Source organism: Dipodomys ordii, unplaced genomic scaffold (genome assembly GCF_000151885.1).
Source record: "Dipodomys ordii isolate 6190 unplaced genomic scaffold, Dord_2.0 Scaffold141, whole genome shotgun sequence".
In the NCBI taxonomy this organism is placed as follows: domain Eukaryota; kingdom Metazoa; phylum Chordata; class Mammalia; order Rodentia; family Heteromyidae; genus Dipodomys; species Dipodomys ordii.
In genome coordinates, this window is record NW_012267357.1 from 898,786 (window position 1) to 917,158 (window position 18,373).

Sequence of the window (18,373 nt, forward strand, 5' to 3'; positions counted from 1 at the left end):
TTTTTGTCGGTCTTGGGGCCTGAAATCTGGGCCTGAGCACTGTCCCTTAGCTCTTCAGCTCAAGGCTAGTGCTCTACCACTTGAGCCACAGCTCTGCTTCTGGCTTTTTCTGCTTATATGGTGCTGAGGAATCGAACCCAGGGCCTCATGCATGCAAGGGAAGCACTCTACCACTGAGCCACCTTCCCAGCCCCTGCTTTAGGTATTTTTAAAGAAGAGTATCACATTTATTCCTGAGCAGGCTTGCACCTAAGTCCTTCTATTCATGCTTTCTGCATAGCTGGAATAAACTTTTTGCCTTGGCTGGCCTTAAACCTCAATCCTCTAGATCTCTGCCTCCTGAGTAACTAGTCGTACAGGTGCAAGCCACCAGACTCCTGGATTTTTCTTTTCATCTTATTCAACTTGGTGTAATCTTTAGTCTTAAAAGATTTCTTTCTGCGACCGCTTGGATTTTCGATAGCTTCTACATTATTTTATTTATTTATTTTTTTGCCCGTTGTGTGGCTTGAACTCTGGGCCTTGGTGCTGTCCCTCAACTCTTCAGCTCAAGGCTAGTGCTCTACCATTTGAGCCACAGCACCCACTTCTGGCTTTTTCTGTTAATGTGGTGCTGAGGAATCGAACCCAGGGCCTCATGCATGTGAGGCAAACACTTTACCACTCATCCACCTTCCCAGTCCTATAGCTTCTACTTTATAAGAATGATATCTGTTATTTAGTGCATTGGCATTGTTCTTTTTGTTGTTGTTGTTGTGGAGCTTGAACTCAGGGCCTGGGCACTGTCCCTGAGCTCTTCAGCTCAAAGTGAGCTCTCTACCACTTGAGCCACAGTGCCACTTCCGGTTTTTCTGGTGGTTAATTGGAGATAAGAGTCTCATGGACTTTCCTTGCCTGGGCTGGCTTTGAACTGGGATCCTCAGAACCCAGCCTCCTAAGTAGCTAGGATTATAGGTGTGAGCCATCGGTGCCCGGCAGAACTGTTATATCTTTATTTTGGAGTACAGTGAAGTGTTTCAGAGTTGTCTGGCTTTGTCAAGTTTAATGCTTTTTGGCCAGAGTTCAACTTGGTCTAGTTAACATTTCAACCTTTGTTTTTGTACTGTTTCTGTGTACATTTGTATACCTTTGCCTATATGCCCTTTTGGAACCACTGTTTTGCATTTTTCTTACTGATATATTCTCAGGCAGTGGGTATAATCAGAATATGAGTCCTTTCACAGATTTGTGTTTTGTGAATATTTTCTCCCTGACTGGAGCTTCCTTTTTTATTTCCTTTATGTCTTTTTTTGATGGGGAGAGGGGAGTCAGTCCTGGGAGTTGAACTCAGGACCTGGGCACAGTCCCTGAGCTTTTGTGCTTAAGGCTAGTGCTCTACCATTTGAGCCACAGCTCCACTCTGGCTTTTTTGGTGGTTACTTAGAGATAGTCTCATGGACTTTGCTGCTTGCCAGGCTTAGAACTGCGATCCTCAGGTCTCAGGATTAAAGGTGTGAGCCACTGGCGCCCGGTTTACTTAATGTCTTTTGATCTTGATTCAGTTCAGATTTTTGGGTTTTGTCCTTGTAAGACTGGAACTTGTTCATTTTCAGTTCTGTGGAATGAATTTACCAAATGTGTCCCATTCTGCAGCTGATGGTCACTTGGGCTGATTCTAGTTTTTGTTCCTATGCACAATTCTGCTAAGAACATTTTCATACAAGGCTCTCTGTGCACCCCTGAGAATTAGGGTGTTTATATTAGGCTTGCTGAGTCATGAGGTGCTAGATTGCTTGTAAAATGGTTGTTTCAATTTAGCTTCTTTCCAGCATGGGAGAGGGGTTCCGGTTACCCCCCATATTTCTCAATGTTTGGCAGGCTTAGTATCTTGCTAGTCAGCCAGGAGAGTAATTATATCACGTTGTGTTTTTGATGGGTATTACCAAGATTATTAATGAGGTTAAACATCCTTTCATATATTTATTGGACATTTATATTGCTTGTGAAATATCTGATCAAGTCTTTTGCTCATTTTTTTGTTACTCTTTTCTGGGGTACAAATCCTGGGACTTGAATTCAGGGCCTAGGTTCTGTCCCTGAGCTTTTTTGCTCAAAGTTGGCAAACCTCCACTTCCAGCTTGTTATTGGTTAATTGATGGTAAGAGTTTCACAGACGCCTGCCCATTCTGGCTTCAGCCACTCACCTTGGATCTCAGCCTCTTGAGTAGCTAGGATTACAGACACAAGCCACCAACTTAGTGTTTATTTTTGAGACAAGGTTTCACTCTATAGCTCAAACTGGCCTCAAATTCATGAACCTCTTGCATCAGTTTCCTGAGTGCTGGCATTATTAATGTGTGGTACCACATGTTTGCTTTTTTAAAAAAAAATTGCATTAGGTATTCTGGATACAAGTCTAGTGTAAATTTATCTACCTCCCCCATCCTCTGGCATTCTGTTATATATATTTTTTTCTTTTAAATTTGTTATTGTTATTATAAAGGTGATATGCAGAGGGGTTACAGTTACATAAGTCAGGTAAGGAGTACATTTCTTTGTGGACAATATCACCCCTTCCCTCATTCGCTCCTATTCTGTTATAATTTTAAATATATTTTTATTGTTCTTATTAAGGTGCTGTACAGAGTGGTTACTATTTCATAAGTCAAGTAATGAGTACTTTTTTGGACAATGTCACCCCTTCTTTTGCTCTGTGTCCCCCTCATGTCCCTGCCCACAAGTTGCATAGTTCATTTTCCATATTGTGTATGACTAAAGACCATGACTTCATTTGTCCCCATTATATTTTTAAACTTACAGAAAAGTTGCAAATGAGTGTCATAAATGCCTATATACCCTTCACCTACTTTCATCAATGGTTAGCATGTTGCTTTACTTCAGTGTTTCCACTGACTATGTATAGACATTTTTCTTGTCATCATTGTCTGAGCAATACCTCGTAACAGCATTTAGGTGTCATTTGTATGATACTAGGCATTATATAGTTATAGAGATGATTTCAAGTTTATTGGGAGGTATGCATAGATTTTAAATGAACACTACACCATTTAATATAAGGGACTTAAGCATTCTTGGATTTTTTGTATCTGTGGGACGAGATGACCCCTAGAGCTGACCTCTGTGGAAACTGAGTGTTGATTGTAGTCATATGTGGATAGAGATTAAGAGAGACAATGTTTTTTTCTGAAACATTTTGAAAATAGAGTGCTGACAGGTTGACATTTTGGCCCTAAATCATTTAGCATTTGCCTTCTAGGAATAAAGACATTCTTCCAAGACAATTAATAATGTCCTATGATCTATAGTTCATATTCAGATATTTCCAAATGTCCAAACAGTGTTCTTGGCAGCCCTATTTTTCATCTAGGATGAAATTTAATGTTCAAGATCTCAGATTCCATGCTGGGTTCACCTGTGATACCTCTGAAGTGTATTTCAAGATAGAAGGTTCTCCTGCCTTTTGTGTAGCTGTTTCTCTAGATCTTGCCATTTTCATGAGTATATGCCTGGTCCAGCAACCTATGTCCCATGTCTAGATGTGTCTGATGGCTTCTTGGCACGTTTGAGTTGAACCTTGTTGGCATGGCCATAGAAGGACGATGCTATGGCATTGCTTCAGAAAATAAGCGATGCCTGTTTACTGTTTGTGGTGCCAGCTTTTATCACATGTGGCAACAGCCACATGTTTGCATGGTAAAGACTTTCTAGGCTCTCATGATGAGTATTATCTGGAGAGTAATACTTGACATAACGGGAAGAGGACTCGCAGCTACCATTCACCAAATTAGATCCTTTTCAAATCTGTGGTGACTTTTACATCTCTGACACTCTACTTGTGGCTTCAGTTCCATTTTTATTTCCTTCAAAACATGAAACATCCTCATTTTAAATTCCTTGAATACTTTGCTCTCTGGGTCTAGTTCTGCCTCCCATTCTTTTTGACAGCCCTTACTCATAGTGTTATGTTCCCTTGTTTTGGTAATGTTTATTATTATTACTTGTTTTAGACAGGGACTCCTTATGTAGTCTAGGCTGGCTTCAAACTTGATCCTCCTACCTCAGATTCCTGAATGCTGAGATAACAGCTGTGTACTACCACACCTGACATTTTGTTGTTGTTGGTCATAGGGCTTAAACTCAGGGCCTAGGTCATGTTCCTGAGCTTTTCTGCTCAAGGCTGGCACCCTACCACTTTGAGTCACAGCACCACTTTCAGTTTTCTGGTGGTTAATTGGAAATAAGAGTCTCACAAACTTTCCTGCCTGGGCTGGCTTTGAACCTTGATCCTCAGATCTCAGCCTTCTAAGTAGTTAGGATTACAGGCATGAGCCACCAATGCTCTGCTCTGACATTGTTTTTGAGCACTTACTTCATTGATACCTTGGCAGGAAGGAGGTTCCTTCTAAGAAGAAGAAAGTTTGGGGAAGCTCCTAAAATGGTGTGAATTGGGGCTGAAACATGTATCTGGTATCTTTCTAGCACCTTTCTAGGCTTAGTTCTGGTTCAACCTAAGTATGAAGTGAGCATAATGAGACAAGGCATTTTGGGAGGACCCTAGCTTTGTCTTTCATACTGGAGGCCATCAGAATTCAAATTCCAAATCAGTAAAACAGCAAATCATCTCAGAGAAGGCATCAAGCTGCAAGCTACACAGACCTCATTTAGTGTTTGGCCAGAAGGTTCCAAATATTTTTTTCAACTTAGTGTTGCACAAAAGATCTTTTTCTTTTTTTTTTTTTTTTCTTTTCTGTTCTGGTAGTTGGGCTTGAACTCAGGGCCTGAGCACTATCCCATAGCTTTCGCTCAAGGCTACCACTATACCACTTGAGCCACTACTCTAATTTCTGATTTTTTGGTAGTTAATTGTCACAGACTTGCCTGCCTGGGATGGTTTTGAACCACAATCCTCAGATCTCAGCTTCCTGAGTAGCTAGGATTATAGGTGTGAGCCACTGGCACCCACCTGTTTATTTCCTATTTTATCAACATTGTTATTTCTTTTCTGGGAGATTCCTTCAAAACATTCATCTTACTGGAAAGTGACACCTGCCCAGTCTGTGGGGTCCCAGAGGGTCTAATCTTATGTGAGCAAGGAGCTACTAGGTGCCCTGAGAGGTTCTCCCAACAGCCTGTGCAGCCTGTGTGGTGGTGTTACATACAGGCGTGTAGGCTCAGTGGACTAGGACAGGCAAGGCAGTGTTAGGGAGTCTCCCTAACAGCTCCCCTGCTTCTGCTTCTTCCCAGGGCTCTTTTCTGATTTCTAGAATTTCCCAGTGACGAGTAGTCAGATTGTAGTAAGATGAGAGGATTTGAGGACAGGACAGGGCAGATGTATAGACCTGACCTTCAGCCTCTCTGTGGATCAGGCTGTGGGATATAGATCAGTGCAACCCCTAGCAGCCCCAAAATATAGATCTTTTGGCACCAGCTACTTCTGTGCAAGCCCCAGCCCTGAGTCATCTGACTTGAATTGCATAGGGGTTCTATCTGAGCTGAGGCAGCTCAAGACTGGACTACCCAAAGTGTAAAGCTCCAGCACACCCAGAAGGGTTGAAGTCCCTCTCCATGAGGGCAGTTCTGAGGGGCACTTGGGCTGCTGCTGTTGTGATTACCCCAGGGAGATATTGTAGTCCATTTGTGGGTAGAGCCAAGGGCCTGTAGACTTTCAGGATGTATACAGCACTCGTAGGAAAGACTGTCCCTTACACAAATTGTGTCAGATTGCCTTTCCTTCAATTTTTGAAAGAATCTCTGTTGTTTTGACATCTCCAAGAACAGACAGAATCAAAGTTGTGCTCTGGATTAGGCTTCTCTTTTCTTCACCCTCTTGGAGGTAAAGATGAGGGGGGTAGAGCAGGGCAGCATGGGTAGAGCAGGGCAGCATGGGTAGAGCGGGGCAGCATGGGTAGAGCAGTACTACACGGCTGAGGCTGTACATGAGCTGTGTGCAGAGGCTGTGGCCTCCACCCCAGGTGGCCCTGTGCCAGGCGAGATAGGATAATACGATTATTTTCAATTAGATTAATAAAGAATAATTAGATGTCATAAATCAAGTAATCATAGGATATTGTCATGGGAAAACTATGTAGGTAGAATTAATTAGTTTTAAAATAAAGCGTTTATTTTAATTGCTTGAAATGATGGAGCCCTTAATTGCCAATGCATCATTCTGGCCTGCGTATTTCGGCTGTTGTAACAATGTGACGGGTTTGTTCCCCGCATTTCTGGGGAAACAATAGAGGAGAGTTGATTTCATCACCTCACAATGAGCCTTCTACTGTGAGGTTCTGGAAACTCCCACCAGGCCGCAGGCAGGTGGCAAGTGTGGGCTGGGCTTTGCCTGGCCCTGCCCATGGCCTCCCTGATGCTGGTGTATTTTTTTTTTTTTTGCTGGTCCTGAGGCTTGGGCTCTGGGCCTGGATGCTGTCCCTGAGCTTCTTTTGCTCAAAGTGAGTACTTTACCACTTGAGCCACAGCAGTATACAGCAGTATCGCTTCTGGCTTTTTTGAGTAGTTTATTGGAGATAAGAGTCTCATGGACTTTCCTGCCCCTGCTGGCTTCAAACAACAATCCTCAGAGCTCAGCCTCCTGTGTAGCTAGGATTACAGTATGTTGGGTATCTTTTGATACATGTATGTGTATGTATATATGTGTATGTCCCTGAGTATATGTGCATGCATAAGTGTGTATCTATATGTGTGCAAGTGTATGCACACCTATATGCATATATGGGAATTGTGTATATCTGTGCACTCTGTGGGTTTGTACCTGAATGTGTGTATGCATGTATTTGCATGTTTGTGCACATGTGTGTGCATGTGTGTGAGGATTGTATGCATGTGCATGTATGAGTTGTGCATGTGTGAGTGGGCATATACCTGAGTATCTGTGTGTGTGCATATGTGTATGAAGCTAGACTGGCATGTCTGCATACATATGTGAATTGCATGTGCCTGTGTGTCTTAAGCATGAGTTGTGCATCTGTTAAGGTGTATGTGTGTCCACATGGTTATGTATGTGAATTACACATGGCAGCCTGTTCAGGAATAGTCTCTCAAACTCTTTTGCCTGGAGCCATGTGATAGGAAGGACATGCTACCCTGGTCCTGATGTTTCCTGCTGGATTGAGGTGCCAGGCTATTTTTCTTGGCTCTTGTGGCAGGCCTGTAGTCCAATATATGGCAGGTACAGCATAGGCTACAGTGGCTTCTGAGGGTCCAGAAGCTGCCCAACTTATTCTCCAGGCTAGCCTGCCTGGGCAGGCCTAGGCAGTCTTCGGCATCTGAGTCCTGTAAGGGCCCAGAACAAGGGCCTAGGCCTGGGAGCCATCCCTGTCCTTCAGGAGCTACCCCTGCATATAGGAAGAGTTTGTTTAACTTTTAACTAACACCCTTCCTAGCCTTGGGGGGGAGTGGGGGAAGATGGCAGAATATAAAATGACTTCATTTACTTCAAAGGCTCCTGAGAGGCAGGGTCCGGTCCTGAAGCTGATGTTTGAGGTCTGGAAAGGTGGATCCTTACCCTGAGTCAGCCCAGGGAAGACCTGGCCCAATTAGTACACACACTAGGTCAATAGGGTCTAGGCCTGAGCACTATCCACCATCCACTAGCATGGGCACAGGCCTCACAGGCCTCGCCTGGACCATGGCCTGGTCTTCCATCCTCCCCAGTCCATACTCACAGGCCTGGAAGTTTCCTAGGAGCCTGGCTCTGGCTGCTTTCTCTCTCCTTGCTGTGTGTGACTTGAAGCACACTCTTGTGTTTCTTGTGACAAAGGGGAAAAGGGAAGGTATAAGTAGCTTTAGGGGATGCCTCAAGGCAGCAGAGTTGGTGGTGGAATGCATGGCTAAGGAGTGTTTTAGAAGGCCTTGTTCCTCTTCCTCCTCTTTGCCTACCCCTTGCTACATGAGCCTCAGCCTAGGCCCCTCTCTCCACACCCCATGTAGCCTCACCCCACCCAGCCAAAGTTCCTTCTTGGATGAATCCTTCCTATTTCCTTTGTTCTTGCCCTTTGCCTGTTATATTTTCTGGTGACTGTAGCTGTATCTCTCCTGGTCAGGCTGTGCCTGGCTACAGGTGGGTTGAGTGGGAAGGGTAACTGAGCCATGGACAAGGGATTGTGAGAGGCTGCAGCAGCACCAGATATCTGCTCTCCTAGATATGCCCTTGGCTTTTGGAGCAGCTCCCTTCTGGCTCTGGGGTCACCATTGCCTGTCAAGAGCAGACTCCTGTGGGACTGAGGTAGTATGGGAGGTCTTAGAGGTGGGATTGGCTCTGAGAAGATGCTGGAAACTTTCTTAAACACAGGTCCTATGGTCTAGGGAGTGGCCTCTCATCTAGGACAGTAGCCTGTGAGGAGAAGCCAGTGACTCCACCTTGACCCCCTACCACCTCACTGCTGTTGCACCCTTTGGTGATGGCTTGCAAGTTCTAGAGCCCTTCAGTTGTCAGCCCAGGTACCTGGGGAAGTTCATCTAGCATTTCCTGCCTCAGTTTCCCTGAAGTAAAGAAGATACTATCAGCAGGGTGGTTGTGATCATTAGAAATTGTGCTGTTTGCGGTGGATGTGAGGGGTGCACCATTTATTCAGCACCCCAGGTCTTCACATGATTCCTGCCTGTCCATCAGGCATCTGCTGAGCAGGTGCTAATGCTGGAGGCTGGGCTGGAGAGAGCAGGTTAGCTTGGCTCCTATTCCTAAGCTAGCCTGGAATATCATTACTGTGCTGCAGAGAGGAGGGAAGAGGGGCTCTTGAGGGGAGACTGAATTTATAAGGAGCGAAGAGAGGGCAGGGCTCCTCAGGGAGACACTGGAGCAATACCTGCACAAGGTTGGACCCAGTTAGTGGCAGGAGCACTGCAAGTGTGCAGGGCTAGGGCTAAAAAACATTGGCATGGACAATGGGATCTGGGGAGCAGAGGACATGGCTGGTGTTAAATCAATTCAGTGACACTAGTTAAAATAAGCACAGTGAGGAAGACTTTGTTCAGAGCCACAGTGAGAGAAGCAGGAATGGAGGCAATGAAGTTTTTCGGTGGTTAGAGATGGTGCTCAACTCCGACATGGATGGCTGAAGAGAACTTAGGGCCAGGGAATATGGCAAGGCAGTGATGGAAAGTGAATTAGAGGAGACATCAGGGTTTGAGGTAGCTGGAAGCAGGCCAGGTGATTAGACATCACCTGAGGGATGATGGAGGCTAGGAACATGACTAGGTAGGGAGGGTGGGCTGTTGGGGGAGGGACTTGTACTAAATGACTTGGCAGGGTTCTTGCTAAAATTGGGTTTTATAGAGAAATGTATAGATGGGCCTAGAAGAACCATTCGGAGCCTGAATTAAGTTTGGCCAAGACAAGAATCATTTTTGGGTTTGTTTGTTTGTTTGGGGCACTAGTGGGGATTGAAACCAGGGCTTCATACATGCTAGGCAAGTGTTTGACCAATGCGTCCCACCTCCAGCCTCAAACAAAAGCTCTTTCTCATCGCGGTGACAGAAAGCTCTAGAAGCTGCTTGGTGCTCTGAACAGGATAACCAGGGCCAGAGGAGCTGTGTGAGAGCAGGGATCACTGTGATTGCTGAGACAGGTTGTGATTGCCCAGAGCAGGGATCACTGTGATTGATTGCCCAGAGAGGTTGGGACCTTGATGGTGCCGGCTGGGTACGCAAGCTCTTAGACAGAATGGAGGGGGGGGGGTACGTGAAAGGCAAGTCTTTTGTACACCACCTTCTAGAAGCCCACCCTGAGCAGCAACCAGAGAGGGTCCCAGCTGGGCCCTTATAGCTCATGGAGGGGCCTGATTCCTCCACCGTCACCAGGCCATTCAGAAAGCAGAAAGTCTCCTCTCAGAATGTGCCGGAGGTGAGAACCCCTGCCAGGACGCCTTTCTGGAGGAAGACACAGGGCTCTGTCACTCACCTATATCCTTCCTTCATCCCCAGGTGACTATGCCTTGCCCAGCATGGCAGCCCCCCTACAGCCACCACCGGACCCCCAGTTTGTCCTTCGAGGCGTGCAGTCAGCAGTGAATGCGCTCCATTTCTGCAGAGAATCCCAGGCTCAGGGGAGCTCACTTCTCTTCTCAGGGTAAGTAGCAACTGCTTCCACCCAAGCCCAGAAGTAATGTTGGGGTTATGGGCTAGCATGATGCCCAGTGTTTATTTGGGGCACTAGAAGAGGGTTTCAGGCGACTTGGCATCTATGTTTATTGCACAATCAGCCTGCTTGGCAGTGTCCTTTTGGGGCCTCTATGGAGAAGCAGGGGCATGCGTCTCTTTGTTACAGACCATGAAGTGTATGTTTCAGTGGTATGTGCCCCCCCCCACTCCAGAACAGCACCTGCTATCCTGCAAAAGTTCCCCAAGCTCAATCTATTTCCTGCCCTCAATGGGAGGGAGGGCCATATATTTTGTGTGTAAGTTTGTCCATCCTGGGGCTTGAACTCAGGGCCTGGACACTGTCTGTGAGATGTTGTACTCAAGGCTAGCACTCTACCACTTGAGCCACAGCTCCAAGTTCCAGCTTTTTGGTGGTTAATTGGAGATGAGAGTCTCACAGACTTTCCTGCCTGGGTTGGCTTCAAACAGTGATCCTCAGATCTCAGCTTCCTGAGTAGCTAGGATTACAGGCGTGAGCCACTGGCACCTGATGGGAGGGCAAGTTTTATCCTGGTTTAAGGAACTATTGGCTGATGATCTGGAGTCTCCAGATCATCTGGGGTCCCGGTGGGCCAAAATGGGCTAAGTGTGGTCTCAGAATGGCCACGTGACTCCAGCACTTGACTTATCTCCTGTACTTGGCTCCTGACCAGGTCTCAGAGTGGCCTGGTACACATCTGGAATCTGCAGACACGGAGAGCAGTCACCATCTTGGATGGCCATGGAGGCCAGAGCGTGACCTGGCTGCAGTCACTGCCCCAGGGCTCCCAGCTCCTCAGGTAAGTCATGATAGCAGTGAGTACTGTCCCAAAGGAGCCACGTTATAACCTCCAGTAGGATCCTCCCACAGAGGCTCTCATGGCTTTAGCTGGCTGTCAGAGCAGGGTGGAGGTGACTGAAGAAGTCAAGGCCATCTAGCTAGACTAGCCACAGCATGTGGAGGACACAGGGCTTAGCCCTGTCTTTGGGGAGGCTGGCAGATCTGGCCTCTTACCTTTGCTGTCTTTGTGGAGGCCTAGCAGTGCTCTGTGGCAGGGCTGGGAGGCGCCACCTCAGGAGGCCAGAAGATGGGGCTGGTGACATTTGAGGGGCTGCTGCCAGACCAGGTGTGAGACAGTAGCAAAGGCTAGGCTTCATGGAGGCCACAGAGTTGTGGCTGGGAGGTGGGTGGAGGGAAGAGCACTATGTACTAAGAGGAAGAAAATGGACTGAAGCCTGGAAGCACCTGGAAACAGCCAAGTCCTAGACTAGAGCTCTGGCATGTGTCCTAGCACTGAGTTCAGAAGCACAGTGTGTTTGGGAAGCAGGTATCGGATAAGGTTTCTACCTGTCTAGTCTCCTTCCTTCAGGCCTTGGCTGTGTGTTTGTGTGAGTATATGTGTGCGCATGTGCACACATGTGCACATGTATAAATGTGTCTGCGTTCCATCCCCCACAAATCACTTGTGCACCACCTACCTGGGCTAACCCCCATCTGGAAGGGACCACAGAGGTGGTTCATCCCCATCAAGTGTGGGATGTGCAGAGGCAGAGTCTCCAGTGCTTGCCAGCTGCCAGACCTGCCCCCCCTCCCCTCACCAGGGTGCTTTTTGGGCAAGTAACCTCTTGATAAGAGCCTGGTAGAGGGACAAAGATGGTTCTTTCTGTAGCATCAGCAGAGGTGGGAAGTCTATCACTCCTGGTGGTGTACACCCGCCAGTGTCACCAGTGGCCTTGAGGCACTAGAGGCTGGACAGCCTGCGGGGATCCTGAGGTAAGAACTGCCTAGTAGTGGTGACAGATCCAGGGATACCAGGTGGGCCAGGAAGCATCAGAAAGTGGGGAAGACAAGAGGCTTCTCTGTTTCACTTTAGAAAGGACATGGCAGAAACTAGGAGTGGGGGGGTCTGAGAAGGTGGCTCAGTGGTAGAGTGCATGAGGCCCTGGGTTCGATTCCTCAGCACCACATAAGCAGAAAAAAGCCAGAAGTGGTGCTGTGGCTCAAGTGGTAGAGCATTAGCCTTGAGCTGAAGAGCTGAGGGACAGCACCCAGGCCCAGAGTTCAAGGCCCATGACTGGCAAAAAAATAATAATAATAATAATTCAGAAACTAGGAGGGGATAGCATGGTAGGGCTGGCCATAAGCCTTCCTCCAGGGCCACCAGGCTACCAAAGCACCCATTATCCTCAATCAAGGAACATCAGTCCCTAAGCATGGACTGCTGTCTCCAGCACAGGAACCCAGAGTGCTGCCTGCCTGAGCAGCCCTGCCCCTACCCAGACCTGCAGTTGCCCTCCTGACGCTTGGCACTCTTTGTGTTTGGAGTATGCCTATGCCACTACCTCCAAGGCCCAGAGCTCTAGAAGCACAGGTTTGTGCTACTCTAGGCCTGGTACCAGGGCTTCTTGGGCACTATAGAGTCCAGTTCCCAGAGGACAAAGCTCAGTCTGGCCCATAACAGCATGCAGATGAATTTTATGTGGAAGTATTCAGTATCCACTACTCCAAAGGTAGCTGAGGGACCAGAGTTGCCCAGGAGGGTGGTAGCTCTAGCCTTTGGTGCTTTTAGAGCCATCTCTGAACCTTGCTTCCATCACACCCTACCCTTGTCCTTCCTGGGGTGAGGTCTGTGTGCTGTTGGTCTTCCTTGATTATCAGACCCTGTTTTCAAGTAATCCTACAGAGCCATTTGCATCCAGAGTTTGTACACCTTCTCTGAATCTCCCACCTAGGTGGGAGGTGCTCAGAGGGCAGCCTTGACCATGGATCACAAGGTGTGCAATCATGTTGCACTAGAGATCTAGGGTGCTGAGGCTGCCTGCATTCAGACTATGCCCAGCTGTGTTTGGAAGCTAAGTTCCAAGGGCCCTTAAAGGGGCTGGGGACTTTCATGTCTAGAAGGACTGGAAGACCGCCCGCTCCCCCTCCACCCCCCCCCTGCCCCCTGCTCTATCTACACCTGGGCCCTATCAGCCCATTCAGCTGGGCATTTCTTTACATTTTTCACTGTGAAATATGACATACTTACAGGAAAGGGAGGCACAGAGCCTTGTACTAGCACAAATAGCACCTGAGTAATCAGTTTGCAGTCAAGAAGGCAGCATTACTGGCCCTCTGCCCCACCTGCCTCCCTCACAAGTACCATTTGCCTTCCCTAGAGGCAGAAGCTGGCTCCATGGCTTGTTCTTGTTTTACTGTTTTTCTTCTTTTTCTTTTTTTTTTTGGTCAGTCATGGGGCTTGAACTCTGGGCCTGGGCTCTGTCCCTCAGATCTTCAGCTCAAGGCTAGCGCTCTACCACTTGAGCCACAGCGCCACTTCTGGTTTTTTTCTGTTTATGTGGTGCTGAGGACTCGAACCCAGGGCCTCATGCATATAAGGCAAGCACTCTATCACTAAACCACCTTCCCAGCCCCTTACTGTCTTTTTTCTTTCTTTTTTTTTGGTCGGTCGTGGGCCTTGAACTCTGGGCCTGAGCGCTGCCCTTCAGCTCTTCAGCTCAAGGCTAGCTCTCTACCACTACAGCGCCATTTCCGGTTTTCTGGTAGTTTATTGGAGATAAGAGTTTCACAGACTTTTCTGCCCGGGCTGGTTTTGAACTGCAATCCTCAGATCTCAGCCTCCTGAGTAGCTAGAATTACAGGCATGAGCCACTGGCCCCCGGCTTTACTGTCTTTTTTTCTACTGAGGTTTGAACTTAGGCCCTTGCTACTTGCCAGGCAGGTGATCTACCTCCTGAACTATGCTCATATCCCATATTGCTTTAGTTATATTTTTGGATAAAGTCTTATTTTTGCCTGCTGTTAACCTAAAACCACTATCCTCCTACCTTATGCCTCCTGCATAGCTGATATCACAGGCATATGATACCACAACTAGGTAGGCTTTACTGTCTCAAAAACATATATTTCAGATTGGCCCTGGTAGCTCACACCTGTAAACCTAGCTACTCTGGAGGCTGAGATCTGAGTATCATGGTTCAGAGCCAGTCTGGGCAGGAAAGTCTGTTGAAACTCTTATCTCCAATTAACCACCAAAAGTGGAGCTGTGGCTTAAAGTGGTAGAGCACTAGCTTTGAGCAAAAAACAGCTCAGGGACAGCACACCAGGACCTGAGTTCAAGCCCCACAACTGACAAAAACAAAAACGAAATAAGACCATACATTTCACTTAACCTCTGTGAGGTGCAGCAGGGTTTGCACAGCCACAATTCCTTTCTGTCATTGGCCTCTTTAGTGTGGTGGCCACTGGATATGCTGCTCACCTGCACTGCGCTTCTGGCTTGCCCACTTGAGACTGTTAGAAACAAAGCTGCCAGGAGGTCTCCTGTCAGAGCCTCCTGGTGCCCAAGTACATACATATTTGTAGTTTGAACCCTGGACTCAGATCTGGGATGTCTGGGACACAGCATATGTGCATATTGGACTTGTCATATGCCATAAAGCAGGAACACCCATCTCTGGGGCCCGGGCTTCTGAGTGTGGCTTGATGTGAGTTTTCTAAGCATTGTGGACCCACTTGTGCTTGTCAGCCAATTGGATAAACTCTTAACTACCTCCGACCTCTTGCCCATTTCTTTTTTCTTTTTTTGGTTGGTTGTGGGGCTTGAACTCTGGGCTTGGGCGCTATCCTTCAGCTCTTCAGTTCAAGGCAAGCGCTCTACCGCTTGAGCCACAGCACCACTTCCAGTTTTCTAGTGGTTTATTGGAGATAAGAATCTCAGGGACTTTCCTGCCTGGCTTTGAACCATGATCCTCAGATCTCAGCCTCCTGAGTAGCTAGGATTACAGGCATGAGCCACTGGCGCCCAGCTTGGCTTACATTTCTTGATTTGAACTCAGACCTCATGCTTGCTAAGCTGGCACTCTACCACAGAGCCACTCATCTAGCCCTATTTTGCACTGTTTTGTTTTGTGCTGATACTGGGGCTTGAATTTAGGACTAAGGCACTCTCCCTTAGCTTTTTGCTCAAGGCTAGCCCTCCACCATTTGAGCCACACCTTTACTTCCAGCTTTTGCTGGTTAATTGGAGATAAGACACCCATGAACTTCTTTGCCAGGGCTGGTTTAGAACCATGATCCTCTGATGTTAGCCTCCTGAGTAGCTAGGATTACAGGCATGAGACATAAGTGGCCAGAATACTGGTTTTGTACCACAATCCTCAGATCTCACCTTCTTGAGTAACTAGGATTACAGGTGTGAGCCACCAACACCCAGGTGCTGGTTTTTTTGTTGTTGTTGATGGTTTGTTTTTGTTAGTTCCTGTATGATCCTGACCAAAATGAATGGACTCTCTGGGCATTGTTATTGTTGTTGTTGTTATTATTTGGGTACTGAAGATTGAACCCAGGACATTGCACTTGCTCTGCCACTGAGCTACGTCCCAGCTCTGTTGTTATTAATTTAGTTGTACAAAGGTTACAGTTTCATAAGTCAGGTTGAGTATAATGCTTCTAGGTCAATGTCATTCCACCATTCTCCCTTATTTCCCCACTGCCATCCCTACCATCAAATTATAGTTCATTTTTTATATAATGTACATTGAATATAATGATTATATTTTGCTCACCCTTCCTCCTCCATTCCTGTCCTCCCCACATTACCCACCCTGAAAAACATGTTTTCACTGCTGCTGTTTATTTTTCTTCCTGCTCAGACACACACCCAAGTTGTCACCTGCCGACCATAGGCTTCCCAGTGTGTCTGGGATGACAGGTAGAGGCCACTATGTCTAGCTCAAATTTGTCACTGTCGTCATGGCACTTCCAATAAATAAAGTTCTTTATCTTAACGGAGCCACACTTGCCAGGCTATCCTCTGTGCTCAGTGTTTCTGGGTCTTATAGGGCTCCTGACACTGAGGTGTGGCCACACCACCCCATCTCTCAGGAGCTCACTGTCATTCCTTTTCTTTTTTTTTTAAACCAGTCCTGGAGCTTGAACTCAGGGCTTGGGCACTGTCCCTAAGCTTCTTTTGCTCAAGGCTAGCACTCTACCACTTGAGCCACAGTACAACTTCGGACTTTTTCTGTGTATGTGGTACTGAGGATTTGAACCCAGGGCTTCCTGCATGCTAGGCAAGCACTCTACCACTAAGCCACATCCCCGGCCTGTCACTCCTTTTAGTCCCATGGTTTCACTGGAACTTCCTATGGTATGGGATGTAGGCTGTGTCCACAGGAAATTTATTGGTTCTATCGTCCCTTCCCTCCTCTGCATTCAGCCATGCTGGTATCTGAAGTCGTGAGCAAGAAAGGAGATGTTGGGCAGAGGTGTTGGCAGCAGTGTGCCAGGTCTTTAGTCCTCTCTGAAATAATTTCTCTGTTTCTTATTTTTCATGATATGACTAATTCTTTTCTTTTGTCAGTATGGGGCTTGAACTCAGGGCCTGAGGCACTATCCCTCATTTTGCTCAAGGCCAGTACTCTACCACTTTAAGTCACAGTGTATTTCTGGTGGTTAATTGTAGATAGCAGTCTCACTGACATTCCTGCCTGGGCTAGCTTTGAACCATGATCCTTAGATCTCAGCCTCCTGAATATCTAGGTTTACAGGTGTAAGCCACCAGTGCTTGGCTGATTCAACCACTTTTGAAGAATACTTTTCAGATGGCTTGTAGAATGTGCTAGGTTGGATTTGTCTGCTATTTTCTCAGGATTAGAACAAGGTTTTGAGTTTGGAGAAGAAACCCAGCGAGGTGAATGCCCTTCCCATCTCATGGTACCAGAGGCACATGCATCCCTGTGGCTTATTATAGGTGAGGCTGCCCTGGACCACTTAAGTGTCTGTTGGGGGTCCACAATCTGTTAATATCTAACAGGTTAAACATTTCTAAACTGAAAATCCAATCCCCCAAAATCTGGAAGGTTTTTAATTTTTTTTTGGTGCTATTGGAATTTGAACTCAGGGCCTCCCACTTGCCTGAGCCACATCCCCAGCCCTTTTGGCTTTAGTTATTTTTTAGATAGGGGCTTGTTTATGCCAGGCTAGCCTGGACCACCATCTTCCTATAGCTGGGATGACAGTCATGGGGGCGGGGTATCTGTACATTCCACCAAGGTGGAGCAGAAAGCCATATGAATGGTGGATGATAGGAGCCCGGTTTCTCCCTCACAGAAAACGGTCACCAAGAAATAAAGAGCCAGAGGGAGCTGTGAAATTGTGCAGAGATGAGATGATAGGCACTCCACCACATTCAGCTTGTTGACATGGGAACCTCGCTAACTCATGCCCCGGCTGCCCGTGGACCACCATCCTTCCCAACTCTTGTCTCCCAAGTAGCTGCCATTGCAGGTACTGTAGCTGATTGAAATTTGGAATGTTTTGAGTGACATATCAGTTTTCATAAAGCTTAGGATTCTGACGTGCCAGTGGATCACGCCTGTAATCCTAGCTAATCAGGAAGCTGAGATCTAGGAACTGCACTTCAAAGCCAGCCCAGGTAGGAAAGTCTGTGAGACTGTTCCAATAAACCACCAGAAAACTGGAAGTGGCGCTATGGCTTAAGTGGTAGAATGCTCCCCTTGAGCTGAAGAACTTAGGGGCAGTGCCCAAGCTCAGAGTTCAAGCCCCATGACCGACAAAAAAAAAGAAAGCCGGGAGCCAGTGGCTAATGCCTATAATCCTAGCTACTCAGGAGGCTGAGATTCTGAGGATCAGGGTTCAAAGCCAGCTTGGGCAGGAAAGTCCGAGAGAATCTGATCTCCAATAAACCACTAGAAAACGGGAAGTGGTGCTGTGGCTCAAGCGGTAGAGCGCTTGCCTTGAGCTGAAGAGCTGAGGGATAGCGCCCAAGCCCAGAGTTCAAGCCCCATGACTGACCAAAAAAGAAAGAAAGAAAAAAATTTAGGATTCTGGAACATTTCAGACTGCAGATTTCCAGATTAGGGATAATCAACTGGTAAAGTCTATGCAAATATCCCCAAATCTGAAAAACTCCCAAACCTGAGATACTTCTGGTCTCACATAGTTAAGCCATTGCGTCCTGGGCTCTCAGGAAGCAAGTCATTGAGGCATCCTCACACCCAGGAGGAGAATTAAACCTTGCCTCCTGATGTCAGGAGCCCCAGGAAAACTGTGTTAAATAAAGCCAGCACAGCAATGAAGAAACATGAGGAGCTACTTCAAGCTGTGCAAATGCCCTTTTCTCTTTCAGGTTTCCTTCATTTTTCTCAGCATCTACAAGGGCTTCTGCCTGCAGTGGTTTGTCTCTGTGCTGTCCTCCTGGGGAGTTTATATTTC

At 47.1% G+C, this 18,373-nt stretch overlaps 1 protein-coding gene across 1 annotated transcript in view; it reads left to right on the forward strand.

Moving 5' to 3' along the window:
• Gnb1l (guanine nucleotide binding protein (G protein), beta polypeptide 1-like) overlaps positions 1-18,373 on the forward strand; it is a 73,355-nt gene that overhangs the window by 31,906 nt on the left and 23,076 nt on the right. Inside the window, exons 2-3 of the mRNA XM_013031589.1 lie at positions 9,940-10,084; positions 10,809-10,934. Of these exons, the coding sequence (XP_012887043.1) occupies positions 9,960-10,084; positions 10,809-10,934 (251 nt within the window). The 5' untranslated portion in view covers positions 9,940-9,959. The remainder of the gene's footprint in view (positions 1-9,939; positions 10,085-10,808; positions 10,935-18,373) is intronic.